The sequence below is a fragment of the Rhineura floridana genome, chromosome 9 (genome assembly GCF_030035675.1).
Source record: "Rhineura floridana isolate rRhiFlo1 chromosome 9, rRhiFlo1.hap2, whole genome shotgun sequence".
Lineage (NCBI taxonomy): Eukaryota > Metazoa > Chordata > Lepidosauria > Squamata > Rhineuridae > Rhineura > Rhineura floridana.
In genome coordinates this window covers 31717783-31733973 of record NC_084488.1, presented here as the reverse complement: position 1 = coordinate 31733973, position 16191 = coordinate 31717783, and the positions used below count along the sequence as shown (strand labels likewise).

The window sequence follows — 16191 nt, the reverse complement described above, 5'->3', positions numbered from 1 at the left end:
GCCTGCCCACATTAGGAAGAAACTCAACTATTCAAGGGCAAGATAAATGGCATGTACTGGGTGGGTAACAAGCCCAGTGGAATGTTTTGATGGAGTTCTGCAACACTAGAATCAAAGAGAGCTTTGAATGGGAAAGGCCCTAGCTCAGTAGCAGAGCATCTGCTTTGCATGCAGAAGGTCCGAGGTTCAATCCCCGGCATCTTCAGAAAGGGCTGTGAGAGATCCCATCTGAAATCCTGGAGAGCCGCTAACAGTCAGTGTAGACAATGCTGAGCTAGGTGGACCAATTGCTTGGTTTCGTATAAGGCCGTTTCTTATGTTCTTAAAATGCTTTAGCAAACATAGGCTCAAAGTCTAGAGGGACTTCCAGGTTCCATAACACGAGATTGCCAATATTATACTACTGTAATGAAGCCATACAGACTTGTCGGACCGTATGCTTCTTCCCATCCTACTTTGACAGAACCTTTACTGCTATTTGTCTGTGTGTAGACAGGACAATCTCTATCTTCCTTTTCATTTATAGAGGGTGCGACACACAGTGAACACAGGGCGCTGATGTCTGAGCTCAAAATCCTCATTCATATTGGTCATCATCTCAATGTGGTTAATTTACTTGGGGCCTGTACAAAACCAGGAGGTAAGTGTTGGAAGGCTTTCATCGTTTTGTGGAGAGGGCATGTAGCTAAGTGGCATTCACTGCTTCAGTCCCCAGAATCTGCCAGAATATGGATGTCAGGTAGCTAGGCCTGCAAAGACTTTTAATTGCAACCTGGAAATCAGCAATCAAGAAAGAAAAGCCACCAAAATAGATGTGACAAAAATAGATACAACGCCTCGCACAAACAATAACAACTCAGAGCTTTCCTTCCTGGATTGCAATATTATGTGGGGTAGCTTTCTTGTCCTTTCTGTACATCCTCAGAGAGCTGCTGCCAGTCAGAAGAATACATTCATTCGCATGCTGCCTATGCCCAACTCTTTTTAGGGCCAAGCTAGACAGTATGTCAACAAATACAGGATTCCAGTTTCTCATTGGCTAAAACAATGGGGAATGTGGAAGCGGGCGGGGGGACACCTGAGGAGGGAGGGTTTAACCCTTTCTCCACCAGTTTATTATTTCCTCTTTGGGGCTATTTAGCTTAAACATTGGGCCTTGACATGAGGGGGGTACTAAGGTTTGCAAAATTCTGCATGATTGTGTTTGGCTGATTGGTTGTGATTTTCATTTTGATGCTGAACATGCTGCTGCTCTACTCTTTTTACTGATTTATATTTTTTCAACTGTATATATATATAAATATAAATATTTTGTATAAATATAAAAAATACTACACTAAATACTAAACTAAACCCACAGAGCTAGTGAGTTGAGACAATTGTTTCTCCCTTTCTCAAATACTAGAACTTGGGCTCGGCCAATGAAATGATGGGAGGAAGGGTGGGATATAAATCAAATAATAAACAAATAAATAAAGGAAGGAAGCGGCTCCTTCACATATAAATTAATTCACACCATATAATGTGGTCATAGCCATGGACTGAGAAAAAGAAATAGTAGACTCATGGGGGGGGGCAGATCTATGAACTCCTGTAAGCTGTGGTAATTAAATGGGTTCAGTGCCAGTATCCTATGTATTCAGACTGCACTTCATTCTCTGATTGCTGGTTCTTTTGCAGCCAAAACAATACCACCCATGCACAAAATGGAGACATTAGCAAGGTTGGGAGAAACCCAACATTTGCAGAAATATAAAGCCTTTTTTTGGAGGGTAAAACCCTAAAGGGGTGGGAAACCCCAACACAGAGAAATGATGACTGAGCATGTTCAGTGGCCACAAAATGCTGAATGACAGTTGACTGGAGGTACGGAAAACCAGATGGGTGGTGGAATGGAGTATCCTAGAAAAGCACCTGGCTGGCTGGCATCCTGAACAGGAATGCTCAGTACTGCAACATTTTGTTGCAAGCCCCACTTTTGCCACCAAATACCAGCTGCAGAGGGAAGAGGCAAACAGCAGGAGAGTCTGTTGCCTTCATGACCTACTGTGGGTTTCCCAGAAACATCTGGGAGGCTTCTGTTCAAAAACAGGATGTTGGACTAGATAGACAGTAGAACATTAAAATACATTCTCGAGTGATCTCCCCTGCCCCCCTCCCTGGGACTCGCTTCCGGTCTCACAGCATGGCTAGTGGTGGTGGGGACTGTTCGGAAAAAGGAATTGGCAGGAAGAGGAAGTTAATACCTCTTCCCACTCACTGATTCTCTCTGTAAGTGCCCCCTCTTTACACCATTTCTGAAGGTTATTTTGATTTCATTTATTTAGCAGAATTTGTATACTTTTTAATTGTAAATGAAACTTCTAAGTGGTTCACAAAGAAATGAAGGATTATGTTAAGTTTAGGTTATGAAGGATGCATAGGCTGGAAACTCCATGCTTTAGCCATAATTTCTAATTTGTCCCCAAATTGTAGATGGATCTGGGTAGGATGTACTCACAGAGAAATATGCATGTGTAAGTGTTGATTTACAGGACAAAATGTTCTATTAGGTAGTGGAGATTACAAGGCAAAAACTTACTCCTGCAAACCATATCATGTGTAGCTCAGCATGCTATGCAATATGTGTGAACCAGACTTCCCACACAATATCAACACTCTGCATAGTCTTAGTGAGATCAATTGTCCAAAAATGATTATCAGAGGCAAAGGTGAATGAGAATCAGTTTTTTGTTTGTTTTATTACATTTATATCCCACCCTTCCTCCCAAAGGGGCCCAGGGTGGCAGTGCTCTCAAAGAACATTCTTCTGAATCTTTAGAAAATATTGCATGGAAAAGTGTTGAAGAGTTTTTAAAATAAAACATTTCTTAGGCTAAGCACTGTAATGCAATGTATTATATAGACGGGATGCTTGAAACCTACCAAGCAAGGCAAAAACAAGACATTTTATCAATCCCTGGTGCAGTTTCCATCCACGGCTGGTGGGAAGAGGGCTTCAATCAGCTTGTTGGATGACAAATTTTCCAGGCATGATATAAACCAGGGACAGGGAACCTGAGACCCTCCAGATATTGCTGGTCTCCCAGCTCCCATCATCTGTTGAGCATTGGCGCTGCTGGCTGGGGTTGATGGCAGTTGGAGTCCAACATCTGAAGGGCCTCCGCTTCCCCACCTCTGATGTATGCAGGTGCTACAGGAAAGAAAAGAAAAACGTCCTCAACATTTTGCTCACATTTTATTTGTTTAGGGCCACTCATGGTGATTGTAGAATACTGCAAGTTTGGAAATCTATCGGTGTACTTAAGAAGCAAGCGGAGTGATTTTCTTCCATACAAGGTGAGGCCTGCATGAAATTAGTGAAAGAGAGTTCTCTTTTACTTTAAGAACCTTTTAACCTCTGCCATGAGATCTGGTGAATGTTACTAGTGACTGCATTGGAATTAAAACAATGTTTAACATTTCTAAGTGAAACCTATACTTGTGTAGGCCATCTCCTGGCCAGCACTGGTTTATATGCCCCTTTACACTTTACCTTTGCTATTATTAAGTAAACAGATTGTTATTTTTCCATTATTCCCTTGGGAGATTAGGAGATGATACAATACTAAATCACGATAAATCTTTGACCGGTTAGGAACACAGAAAGCTGCCTTATACTGAGTCAGACGATTGGTCCATCTAGCTCAGTATTGTCTACACGGACTGGCAGTGGCTCTGCCGGATTTTAGACTGGATTCTTTCACAATCCTACCAGGAGATGCTGTGGATTGAACCGGGGACTTTCTGCATGCAGAGCAAATGCTTTACCAGTCAGCTTACACACACCCCTTCTTAATCAGGGCACAGTGGCTTTTGCACCCTCATGGCTCTCTCCCACACTACTAAGGTAATGTCCGTGGCCCCAGTTCAGCTAAGGATGCATACACACCAGACGCTGAAAGGACATTCTTGCCTCTCCCATATTCCCTTTATAACAAACAGTTTGAGTTTTTCACTCTCTGCCACAATAAGTTAACACAAATTCCATTTCCCCCCCTTTTCCCCCCTATAAACCTTATAGACCAAAAATGCCAGGTTTAGGCAGGGAAACAGTGAAGTCCCTGCAGACCTGAAGAAACGCTTGGACAGCATTGCAAGCAGCCAGAGCTCAGCCAGTTCCGGGTTTGGAGAGGAGCGAACTCTTAGCGATGTGGAAGAGGGAGAAGGTGGGTTTTGTCTTGCATCATCATCTAAGTTCTTAGAATATTAAGGCAGACGTGAATTGAAGGCCATCTTTGCATACTAGAGATGGGAGAGAAATTTGATTCCGTTTGCATTTTGTTGTGAAATGGTATATGAGAATTGAAACACAGGGGTCCTTCGAAATTCACACATATCCACATTTTGTGATGCAGTTCTCCAACTAAATGTGTACAAAAATGCACACATTAGGAGGAAGTGTGCATAAAAAGTAATATATTAGTGAAAATAACATGCAAAATATTTTTTATTAGAAGATGCTTGGGAAAATGTGTACATTGGTCAAAACTGCATGAAAAGAAAATCTACTAACTGCTGCAGAAATGTGAAGAAGCGAATTTAAGATTGGAAAAATTAGAAAGTGAGACAACTAAAATTGACAGATCCTTCCATCCCTATAGCATACATGATAAAGGTTGAAGAGCAGAATAGAAATATATGAAACAAATAATGAAAATAATCTGCATACCCAAATAATCCTAACAAATTCACTCGTGAGAGCAAACCTGCCTAAGGTAATTTTTTATTGTTTTTAATATATTAAAACACTTGCCATGATGTTTCCTTAGCTTCCCCATTCATATAGGTTCAGGTGCTCCTAGATCATTCACTGACTCAAAGTATCTCATTAATTCTCACAAGCATTCTCATGAGCTTATTTTCAGAAGATATTTTGCCTTACATGTGAGCCCATTTCTTCTTAAGCACATGTGTGTGTGTATGGACAGTGTAAGATGTGAGCTAGATAAGCATAGATATTGCCACATTCTGTGGAAAAGATGAATCCATGATTGCTCAGTTCATATGTTAGATTAGATATACAAGTGCATAATGAGAGAAGGTTGGTATTGCTCTCATAAAGAACTGGGAATTGACCTTGTGAGATTAATTGTAAGTGTTCCAGGTTTGGAAGGGAGGGAGAGGGAGAGGGAGAGAGGGAGAGGGAGAGGGAGAGAGAGAGAGAGTTCTTTAAATATATCCCAACCCCCACCCATAGGTACAAGTTTAACACATCCACTGGACCATGCTAGTTCCCAAATCTGCAGAAGAAATTGCTTCAAACTTTACAAACATTTTGTAAAACCAAAATGAAAGAAGTTGAGCCACGCACTGCAGAGTAAGGTATAAAACTCCAGAAGTTCCAGCCAGACATAGCTTGCTAGAAAATCCTTCTTGATTCAAAATATGGTGGTCATCCTGAAATATTCTCAACTTTTAAGTTCTTACATCTAAGAAGAATCTTGCTGAATCAGATCAAAGGCCCATCTAGTCCAGAATCATGTTTCCTTGTTGCATTTTTATATGCATTTTGTGTCTAGGAAGACCACAAGCAGGACATACAGATAATAGGTATCTTAGATTATAGGGGAAGCTTCAGCGTTCGAACTCAAGTTCAATAACATATGAGTAAGAACCATTGGTTTCAACTGATCATGACTTCATGTTTGTGTTTAGGTTGACATTTGTGTTTAGGGCTTCCCTGGTTTTGTAACACTCCCTGAGGTAAATCCCCATGATGTTAAATTCTGAGTCAATATCTGGCCAATATTTCAGATATTTATCCAGTCCCCCCCCCAAAAAAATCTATCAATGGATGGCTCCATCTATTTCCAGTCTATGTCACTTTCTGTTCATTCTTAATTCCATGGAATCCTGTTTCCTCATCAGTTTGTATTTTTTAAATAAACACATGCTTTTTAAATATATTTGTCATAAAATACACTTCACCCTAAAATACACATTTTATATGCATTTTATCCTAAAATAAGCAATTTTATGCATTTCAACTTACAATATGTGTTTGAATGCATTTTGATATTTGTTTTGAGCTGAGGATTATCTCATAAAAAACAACTGCATTTTGATCAGCATATTAGTTCTGGCAGTGCAAATCAGATCAGTTTGCTTAAAAATATGAACTGAAAGAATTGGTCAAAGATTCAAAGTCATATCGTCTTTTTAAAAAAATGACTGTAAAGTTTTTCTCTGCACATAGGAAAACAGTTGGGTACATTTCTCTATTAGTGAATGTGGCTTTTCCAGCTGAAGCTTGTGTGTGTGTGTTAAAAAATTATCCCTTCATTCTACAGTTTTTGGGGCAGTTTTTCTCCCATCATCTTTCAGGATGGAAGTTTTCTCTAATAATTTATCATTCTGACTTGCTTTTCCACACTGTCATTGAGGGTAGCTTCTGCTGCACAGCTCCAAGCATCCATAAGCCCAGAAAGCAAGAAATTAAGGAAGGAAACTAGATGAGGAGATTTCTCTATGCTAAAGTGTTCACCAACCCTAATCAGGATGTGCAGCATATTATACATTGTATATTAGTCAACCTTTCTCTTTGCAGCAACATCTGAAGATCCTTGCAAAAGCCCTCTCAGCCTGGAGGACCTCATCTGCTACAGCTTCCAGGTGGCCAGGGGGATGGAATTCCTGGCCTCACGGAAAGTAAGGAACTTCTCTCAGGAAATGATATTGATCAGATGACTATATGATGCTGGAAATGATAGTGATAAGGATGGTGCGTAATAGAAAGAAACTTGCAGTACACATGGCTAGAGCTCACTTAGTGTTTCTGTACACTTTGAGTTCAAAGCAGTTGATGTTGCAAAGTAAGGATGTCAGCACTTGTAAATTCACTCATGGCCAGGCATATGGGGAGATGGCCTCGTCACAGCAAAGCACATTTCACCATTGCATCTGGCCACATGGTAAAGCATGTTTTACCATTTAACTAAGTCATTGTAATAGACATCTCCCCCACTTTTTGACTGCAGTCTTCAAAGTGGCTTACAACAGTTATAAAATAAACTGGGTTCACCAGGAATCACACCCTCAGAACAAAACAGTTGACCCCGTTGCAGCAGGAGCCGACATCTAATGTTCCATCCCACAGAGCAGTTGGTGATCCTGTATGTGTGTGGAGGTGAGGTGACAGTCCACTGGAGCAGGCTCTGCTATCATCTTTGATTGCTGTAAACCGCCCAGAGAGCTTCGGCTATGGGGCGGTATACAAGTGCAATCAATCAATCAATCAATCAATCTTTTTGTCAGGCCTCCACTACCCCATAATTTTGACCTGTTAAGCAGAAGTGGCAAAATGTATGTACAATCAGTGAAGCATGTGGTTACATGTATTCTTGCATAAATATATTAATAACAGTTTCCAAATGGTTCTCTTGTAAAGCTTTACCTCCACAAGATGGTTGTAAGGGGTTGCTTATTTAAAAGCTCTCCCAGGTCAAAGTATTCCTATACATGGAAGCCTTTTCCCTGTCATATAACCTTTCCCAAATGCAGGTGTGTTGTTGTTGTTTTTAATATGGATGTGTTTTCAAATATCTTCCCTCATCAATCTTCAGAGGTGGTACTGAAAACTGTGCCTCAACAGAAACAGAATATTTAAGCTGCATCTTATTTAAATCCCAATGGGGCATTCAGGAAGGGGCATAACTCAGATGAAGAGCATCAGACTTGCATGCAGAAGGTCCCGCATTCAATCCCTGGCATCTCCAGGTAGGGCGGGAAGAGGCTCCTGGCTGAAAACCTGAAGAGCTGCTGCCAATCAGTGTAGACAGTACTGAACTGGATGGACCAATGGTCTGATTCAGTGTAAGGCAGCTTCCTATGTTCCTATATTTTTTAATATTCCACAGGGAGTGAAATTTTGGGAAGAATATACCAGTTGAGACACAGTTAATGAAGCTGTGAAGACGTGCACCTGTTTGGACGAATTCAAATAATAGACCCATTGTTCCTCTTCTTGCAGTGTATCCACCGAGATCTGGCAGCTCGCAATATCCTCCTATCGGATAACAATGTGGTAAAAATTTGTGATTTTGGATTGGCCCGTGATATCTACAGAGATCCAGATTATGTCAGGAAAGGAGATGTAAGTTTCACTCTCCGAGACCTTGACATTTAATTGGAAAAGATACTAGTGATATCACAACATGCTTTAATGCTTCCTTTTCTCTTGCTTTGTTTCTTGAACATTTAGGCTAGGCTACCCCTAAAGTGGATGGCACCGGAAACCATTTTTGACAGAGTATACACGATTCAAAGTGATGTTTGGTCCTTTGGTGTGCTGCTGTGGGAGATATTTTCTTTAGGTAAGCCACGTTTCTTTGCTCACTCAAGGCGAAGTCCTATGATCCCTGAGAGGGCATCCCAGGGGCCATAGGATATATCGGATCTCCTTCTCCAAAATTGGAGGTAAAGCTCTGACATTAGAGAGGGAGATCCAATGTCAGATCATCCTCACTGCCACCACTGAAACTTCTGACACCCTGGCCCAACCAGTGTTAGAACTCCAATGTCAGAAGGGCCAAACAAAAAATGTTGGAGGGATGCCTCAGGGTTGTGCTGGGAGACCACTTGGAAATGGCTTGGATCCAAAGCTCTCTCAAATCTCCCAACAAGCCAGGGAGAGATTTAGACCAGCTCAGTGCTATTCCAAGTCTCTCTGAGTAATTTTCCTACCGTTGGTCCCAAATGGGAGGGAATCTGTTTAAAGCAAAGCAAAGCAGAGGAACACAAGAGCACTCCTTCCAACTCACTTCCACCCTGTGGCCCAAACCCTGGCAAGGCTTTGGATGGGCAATTAAACTGCCTTTTAGATTCCACCTCCTTGCTTTACAATTGCATGGTAAACTTCTCAAATTTTAATACTAGAATTACTGGATGCAATCACATTTCATAATTGCTTAATATGTTTTTTAATAATGTTTTTAACCCTTTTTTAAAGTTGTTTTTTTAAAAATGTTTTTAACGCTGTTTTGTTTTAATGTATTTTAAGATCTGTTTTTATGATGTTTTAAAGTGTTTTTAGTGCTTTGTTTGCCACCCTGGGCTCCTGCTGGGAGGAAGGGCGGGATACAAATTAAATAATAAATAAATAAAATAATTATGATGCATACAAACATCTCCATAATTGCAGGCAAACTAGTTAATGTTTATCAAATATTTAATAAAAATTATATTTGTAGTCTTTATTGAGTAAGGTGAGGATGTAGGATGAGTTATAGAAAAAGGGTGGTATTCAATGTTAGTCAGAGTAGTCCCATTGAAGTTAGTAGACATTACTAATATAGGTTCATTAATTTCAATTGGTCTACACTGAGTAGGACTTAGCTGAATACGATTCTCCACTTTCCCATTATGATTTTGGATTACAATCCAGATTAATTCTCTTTAATCAAGATAATTAAATAATTGCTTATAAACTTGATCTGCCTTTTACTATGGGTATATTCACAGGATTATAAGCAATTGTATAATTTTCTTGATGCTTGAGCTGTCCAATCTGTCTAAGCAAACTTTGCTATTGCAGTGCAACGGTACTCACATGTGGCAGAAACATTCTCTTCCTGGTTGGAAATGGATAGTTTGGCAAAGCAAAACTCAAATCAAATATCCAGATATTTTAGGAACATTCTATGCATGTTGCTCAAGAGTCATACTTCCTGATCCAATGTAAGTGATTCTCTGCAGTCTAAGTGATCCTGTACCATTTTAGGTTGTTTTTATTTCAGTGAATGGATGTATTTAACTGAATGACAAAGCCACCAATTTTAGCACCTTCCTAAAAGGCAATCTGTCTGTCACTTTAGGAGCCTCGCCATACCCTGGTGTAAAGATTGATGAGGAATTCTGCAGAAGACTGAAAGAGGGAACAAGGATGAGGGCCCCAGAATATACAACACCTGAAATGTAAGAATTTTTACTGGTGGAAACAGAAGTGGACAACTCACTTGGGAGTGGGCCAGGAAAAAAATCTCATATTTATCCAGCCCCTGGTGGTCAGTGGGCTTTGTTACTAAAGGGAGAGAAGGAACCACAGGAATTTCTTTCTTTCTTTCTTTCTTTCTTTCTTTCTTTCTTTCTTTCTTTCTTTCTTTCTTTCTTTCTTTCTTTCTTTCTTTCTTTCTTTTTCTTTCTTTCTTTCTTTCTTTCTTTCTTTCTTTCTTTCTTTCTTTCTTTCTTTCTTTCTTTCTTTCTTTCTTTCTTTCTTTCTCTCTGGCAGTACAGTATTGACCTGCTTGTTGCTTTGTTCTAATGATTATTATCCATAATAAGTGGAATAGGTTCATTCTAGGACATATTTATTTTGTAACTTTGTTACTGTGGTCTTATTTTCCAGGTATCAGACAATGTTGGACTGCTGGCATGGGGAACCCAAACAAAGACCAACTTTCTCAGATCTAGTGGAGCATCTGGGAAATGTATTACAAGCAAATGCTCGTCAGGTACATTAAAAACTGCTGTCAACTCTGTGAGGGGGAAATTAGCTATTTCCAGCCACAAATCCTGTAACTTAAAATCTATTTTGGCATCTTTTCATCAGGATGGTAAGGACTATATTGTCCTTCCACAAACTCCATTGCTGAACATAGAAGAGGATTCTGGACTCTCCCTGCCAACCTCACCTGTTTCCTGCATGGAAGAAGAGGAAGTGTGTGATCCTCAGTTCCATTATGACAGCACATTAGAAATGAGGTTTGTAGTATAATGAGCATTCCACTGGGGCTGCTAGGCATTTCCGCTGTGCCCCCCCCCCCAGATTTCTCTTTGAAAGTGGTGATGATGGGGATAGTGACGAGAAAAAGGAAGGCATTCATGCTGCTCATTATTTATATTTAGCCATATTCAATAGGTTGCAATATTTACAGAGCAATCCCATGCTCACTTTGCACCACTACCATGGGGATGTGCCACCACTGTGTCCAATGTGTATCCACCTCAGGAGGGACAGGAGGAAGCACCCAAATAGAAAATACAAAAAAATTGTGTAAGAGTGTAAAAATGACAGGCATGCCCCCAGCAGCCCCGTAAACACTGCCACAGCTCACCAATCAGGGACTGTGCCCACAATGTCACTCCCCTGCCACTGACACACAGAATTCATGACTTCAAAGAGAGCCAGTTGTTAAAGTGTCTGACTAGGGCCTGGGAGACCAGACTTCAAATCCCCACTCAGCCATGAAGCTCACTGGGTGACCTTGGACCAGACTCTGTCTCTCAGCCTAATCTACCTCAACAAGGGTTGTGTGGATAAAGTGGAGAGGGGGAAGAACCATGTATGCAACCATGAGTTCCTTGGAGGAAAGGTGGGATTTAAATGTAATAAATAAATGACACACACTCGTGTATCATTCATGACGCATAGACCGATGTCAGAATCCCCTGTCCCGATCAGCCTCAGTGGCACACCTGGCAACGATCCCTGCTACTGCCTCTCCCCAGCCGTCCTTATCAGCAGGGATTCAGATCCCCTTATGCCACTCACAAGCACTTCTTTTGGAGCATAACATTCACAAAGGGAAGGAAGGAGATAGCACAACAGCCACATCGCTCCCTGGGCAAGGGTCTTGCAGCCTCAACAGCCAGTCATGGAGCTTGAATCTATCAGAGAAATCCAAGTGGGCTGGAACATCCAAACCCCACACTAGGAAAAGGGAGAAGATCCCCACACATCCCGAGCCAATCAAGAAGAAACGAATGCCGAATGGGCCAACCAGCTCTTTCGGCCCACCCTCTTGCCCTGGTAACCTGTGTGACCATCCTCCCTCTATGTGGTCTAATAGGCCAGCCCTGCCAGGTAACATCCCAAGAGGCCTAAATGTTCCCTTTTTAAAGGGACCTCCAGCTTCTTTTTTATTCTGGTGAGAAAAATAATCAGAAAGGAAGCATTATAAGACTATTCATTTCTAAAGTATCAAAAATTGAATAGTCACTGTACAGCTATAGTTTTAAAAGATGCTTAGTAGAGCATATGAGCCTTCATTGTTTTTAAAGGCATTTATTTCCCCCCCCCAAAGGCCTAAGATAATGTTTTAGCAGCTCAATATGCCTTTGATTCAAATGCTCTGCTCCTAGAAAGAGCTTTTCTGGTTTGTCCATCAGAGACGGGCCATTCTCAGATCATCACCAAATCTGCCATGGGCAACTTCAGTTATAAGCTAATTGTCAATGTTAAATTCTGGTGCATTGCTTTGGTAATGGAGGTAGTCTTTAGGGTCCTCTGAAATGGGAATATGGAGTGTTGATCATCACAGCGTTAGGAACTCTTCCAGTTCAGATGGTTTTCTTTGGAGAAAAGCCTTTGGCAAAAGCGAGTTGTGAAATGTTCAACCGAGTTAGGATTCTTGGAGGCACCTTCCAAATAGAAAAATTGCAAGAGTGATCCAGGCTCTTTTGTTTGTTGTTTTGTTTGTTTGTTTTGTTTTGCTTGAAACGGTTTGTCTGCAAACTTTTAAACATTTAAAAATGAAAATAAAATACTGAACAGAGAAAGCAACAGATGAAGAAAAAAAGGGCTGTTTCATACACATGCTGTGCTCTGGAATCAGTCATAGTAATTTTTCTGCCTGGATGAGAACATGCTTCTGGCAAATGGGCCATCTGAAGTGGTTGCCCTAAGCACAAGCCACAATCCTGCAAGCCACTACTTAAACCTTATTTACAAAGTTTGAAATGGGGTGAAAAGTTTGGGTCTCTATTCACTGCAAATGACTCAAGACCAATTCAGGTCACCAACAGCACACCCTGATTCAGGTTGGAGAGAAATACCTAGTCAGTCCTAACGCATATTGTTTTCGATCTGACACTTTCCCTGAACTCATGGATATTTGGAAATTCAAGAAAGGACAGTTTGTGATCCACTAAGCCAAACACAGATACAAATTGTTACATGCTGAGTGCTTAGCAGCTCTCTATTTTTGCATCCTGGACAGGAAGCAAAACCAGGAGGGTTATTTGGCCCCTGGTGGGTTGCACTTGGCTCAGGGGGTCATGGGTTGTACATCCCTGGCTTCAGATGATGGTATTGAAAAGCCAGAGCAGGTTCAGACATCCTCTCTGCACTTCTATTAGCTATATCAAGGGTTGCCAACACAGCACCATAGCACTAGTACCTCCTATGGTGCTCACAAGAGATCTCGGTAAATATTCCTTTAAAAATCCACAATGCATGAGAGACTGTTTGCTCTTCCTGCTCAGTTCCTGTTTGTACTGGCTGGTCTCTATTGAACATGTCCCCTTTAATATGCCCACATTTCAATGGAATACTTGACACCCACCCTGTCTTCTGTTTGGAACAGAAGTGAGATGCAAAGACCATCTCTCTGAATGAGTATAGAGGTGGCTGGTGTAGGTGGGGATGCTGATTTGGGAGGAGTGGCATGCCTGCACCAATCTGTGATCCCAACTCTTTCTGCTGTTTGAGATGTGGCAGCCATTTTGTGTTATGCCATGCCCCCAGGGCAGCTGTTTTCTGTTATACCATACCCCCATGACAACCATTTTGTGTCTGGCACCCACAACACTTTCTCAAAGGAACAAATGTACCCATTGGCCCAAAAGCATTGGCAGCCCCTTAACTACATTAATACTGACAAAGGCAATATATGTCTTTTCCAGTCAGCATCGCAAAGGAAGTAAAAGAAAAAGCCGTCCTGTGAGTGTAAAAACCTTTGAAGATGTGCCTATAGAACCAACAGTAACAGTGGCTCAAGATGTAAGTCCATATGGCCTTTGATATTGTTTCTGCTGTTTGGTCCTTCTTGTGCCTTTTTATCGATCAATCAATTTGTGTCTTTTGGGGGGCTTTCAGGATAATCAGACGGACAGCGGGATGATTCTTGCATCTGAAGAGCTAAAGACACTAGAAGATAAGTCTGAACAACTAATGTTGCCTTTTAGGTAAGTTTGGACCAGAAAACATAATGTACGTTTTCATTTCAGAATTATTTAGAACAGAGCTGGCCACTGGGGGGAAAACAAGTATAAAGACAGTCCCTGCCCACAGCTGAAAAGGTAAACAAGCAAACTCAGGCACCAGTACTTAAAATTATATATAATGACCAACTTGATTGGAAGCAGTATGGGGAGAAGAGCGGCCAAATGGCAACTGGTTTCTCAACAGAGCCAATGGAGCTTCCCATCACTTCCAGTGCTGTAGTCTGATGGAATGGTGGTCTATGCTTATCTGCAAAACAAATGGCTGAACAGGAGTAAACTTGCAGACCGTGACTGATGTGGAATCACTAATCTTGTATTTTTATTTTGAAGTGGCCTCGTCTCCAGTAAAAGTAATGAGTCTGTTATGTCCGAAGCATCAAATCCAACAAGTGGCTACCAATCAGGATATCATTCAGATGACATGGACACCACAGTTTACTCTGGTGAGGAAACAGAACTTTTGACTCTCAGGGAGAATGCTTCTCAGACTTGCTGCACACTGGCATATAGCCCTGTGATACCTCTTAACTCACCTCCTGTTTAAGAAACCCTCCAAAATAAGGAATAACTGGGACTTTTGCCAAACATTGCCTTTTTCTTCAGCCAGTGGTATGTGATGCCCAGAACATCTACATTGAGAGGACTGGAAAAAGTATGTGCATCTCTACATTTTCTTTGATGATGATGAGGACACAAAGTGCTACATGGAATACTGGACCGAAACACAGCGTTCAGGACAGCTTGGAAGCTGATCAGTTGACACCAAGCACTGTTTGCTGCCATGACTATATGTGTTTAGAGTGTTTGATTACAAAGCGAGCATGGTGACCTTTGTGATGTACATGAACAGTGACCTTGACACTGCTTTTCTATGCAGCTATACAAACATGCAACAGTGTTCCGCCAGAATCCTTTGGATTTTCAATTTCAGTAGTGCCTTTATTGTCTCTGGGCATCTGTCTTCAGGAAGATGCTATTGCTAGTTTGCTGGTCTTGTTGAACCCTTTCAGATATATATATCTTCAATTAAAGGGACCTTCGGTCTAAATTTCCTGAACCAAACTGGTGAAGAGTAGAGTGACTATCCCTTTTGTTAAAAAAGATCGTGTTTTGGCTGCATGGCCTTGATCAGCGGAAGGCCTTAATCAACTGAGGTTCTATCAATGAATGTTTCACACTGAAATAGATTTTTTTCTGTCTTGGGTTAGTCAATACATAGAATTGGCTGAATGAATCCAGAGTTTTGCTTTATGATTCGGTGATCTTTGTTTATTTGATAAACACTGTGTGGTTGCTCTTGATATACAAGTTTCTTGCTGTGGTTGGGGGATCCCTGATGTGTAGCACCCAATGTACCCAGCAAATGTTGTCAATATTCATCACTGACATGTTGCATAACTAGCTGCTCAGATGTTATTACTGATACTTGTAAAAGTAGGAATTATTGGACAGTTTTCTGTGTTTTTGTTACCCAGAGTTTTTAACAACATATGCTGTAAATAACAAGATTTTTTTTTTAAAAAAAGACATTGTGAAAATATTTTGACTGCTGTTACTTTTGTATTTTTTTATTCAATATTGGTTCAATATTTCAAGAATTGGGAACCTATGAATTATCAAAAATGGCACAAATAGTATTTATAGTTTGGTTGTGTAGAAAGAAATGTAATATATTATTGAAATAAATATATATTATCAATAATGAAAAATGTACCATTTGCATTTCGCGTCAAGCATGTCGTTAAAAATGGTGGTGGTTTTTTATTTATTTATAAAATTTCTTCATTGCTTTATATTCAGAGAATCTCAAAGCAACGTACAAAACAGAAATCAAATAGAAGAGAATTTGAAAACAATGAACCAAGCAGAGGTCTGATACCATACAAAAGAATATAGAAACCATATACTGTTTGCAGTATAGATGCTGTAGGCAGTGGCAGTTTGTGGCTTCATGTCAGTGGGGCAGTGGAATCCATTCCAGGGTTTTGTGTGAACTTTCAAGGAGCTGTCCAAGGAGCATGACCTTGGACAGCTCCTTGAAAGTTCGGACTAAACTGTGGAATGGATTCCACTGCCATGGAGCCACCAGTTGCCACTAGCTATAGGGTTGCTTCCCATATTTCCATTTATCCCACCGCATGTGTCCAGCTGAACACTAAAATCTGAGGAGAAGATCTGAATTAAAAATGGGAGGCACACTCACTTTCA

At 40.8% G+C, this 16191-nt stretch overlaps 1 protein-coding gene across 1 annotated transcript in view; it reads left to right on the top strand.

Annotated features, from left to right (window-relative positions):
* The window catches only part of KDR (kinase insert domain receptor), a 52795-nt gene extending 37191 nt beyond the window's left edge, over positions 1-15604 (top strand). The window contains exons 19-30 of the mRNA XM_061584228.1: positions 527-640; positions 3251-3339; positions 4064-4208; positions 6590-6690; positions 8012-8134; positions 8243-8354; positions 9855-9954; positions 10385-10490; positions 10589-10740; positions 13663-13759; positions 13856-13944; positions 14314-15604. Of these exons, the coding sequence (XP_061440212.1) occupies positions 527-640; positions 3251-3339; positions 4064-4208; positions 6590-6690; positions 8012-8134; positions 8243-8354; positions 9855-9954; positions 10385-10490; positions 10589-10740; positions 13663-13759; positions 13856-13944; positions 14314-14527 (1442 nt within the window). The 3' untranslated portion in view covers positions 14528-15604. The remainder of the gene's footprint in view (positions 1-526; positions 641-3250; positions 3340-4063; positions 4209-6589; positions 6691-8011; positions 8135-8242; positions 8355-9854; positions 9955-10384; positions 10491-10588; positions 10741-13662; positions 13760-13855; positions 13945-14313) is intronic.
* The last annotated feature ends 587 nt before the right edge of the window (positions 15605-16191 follow it).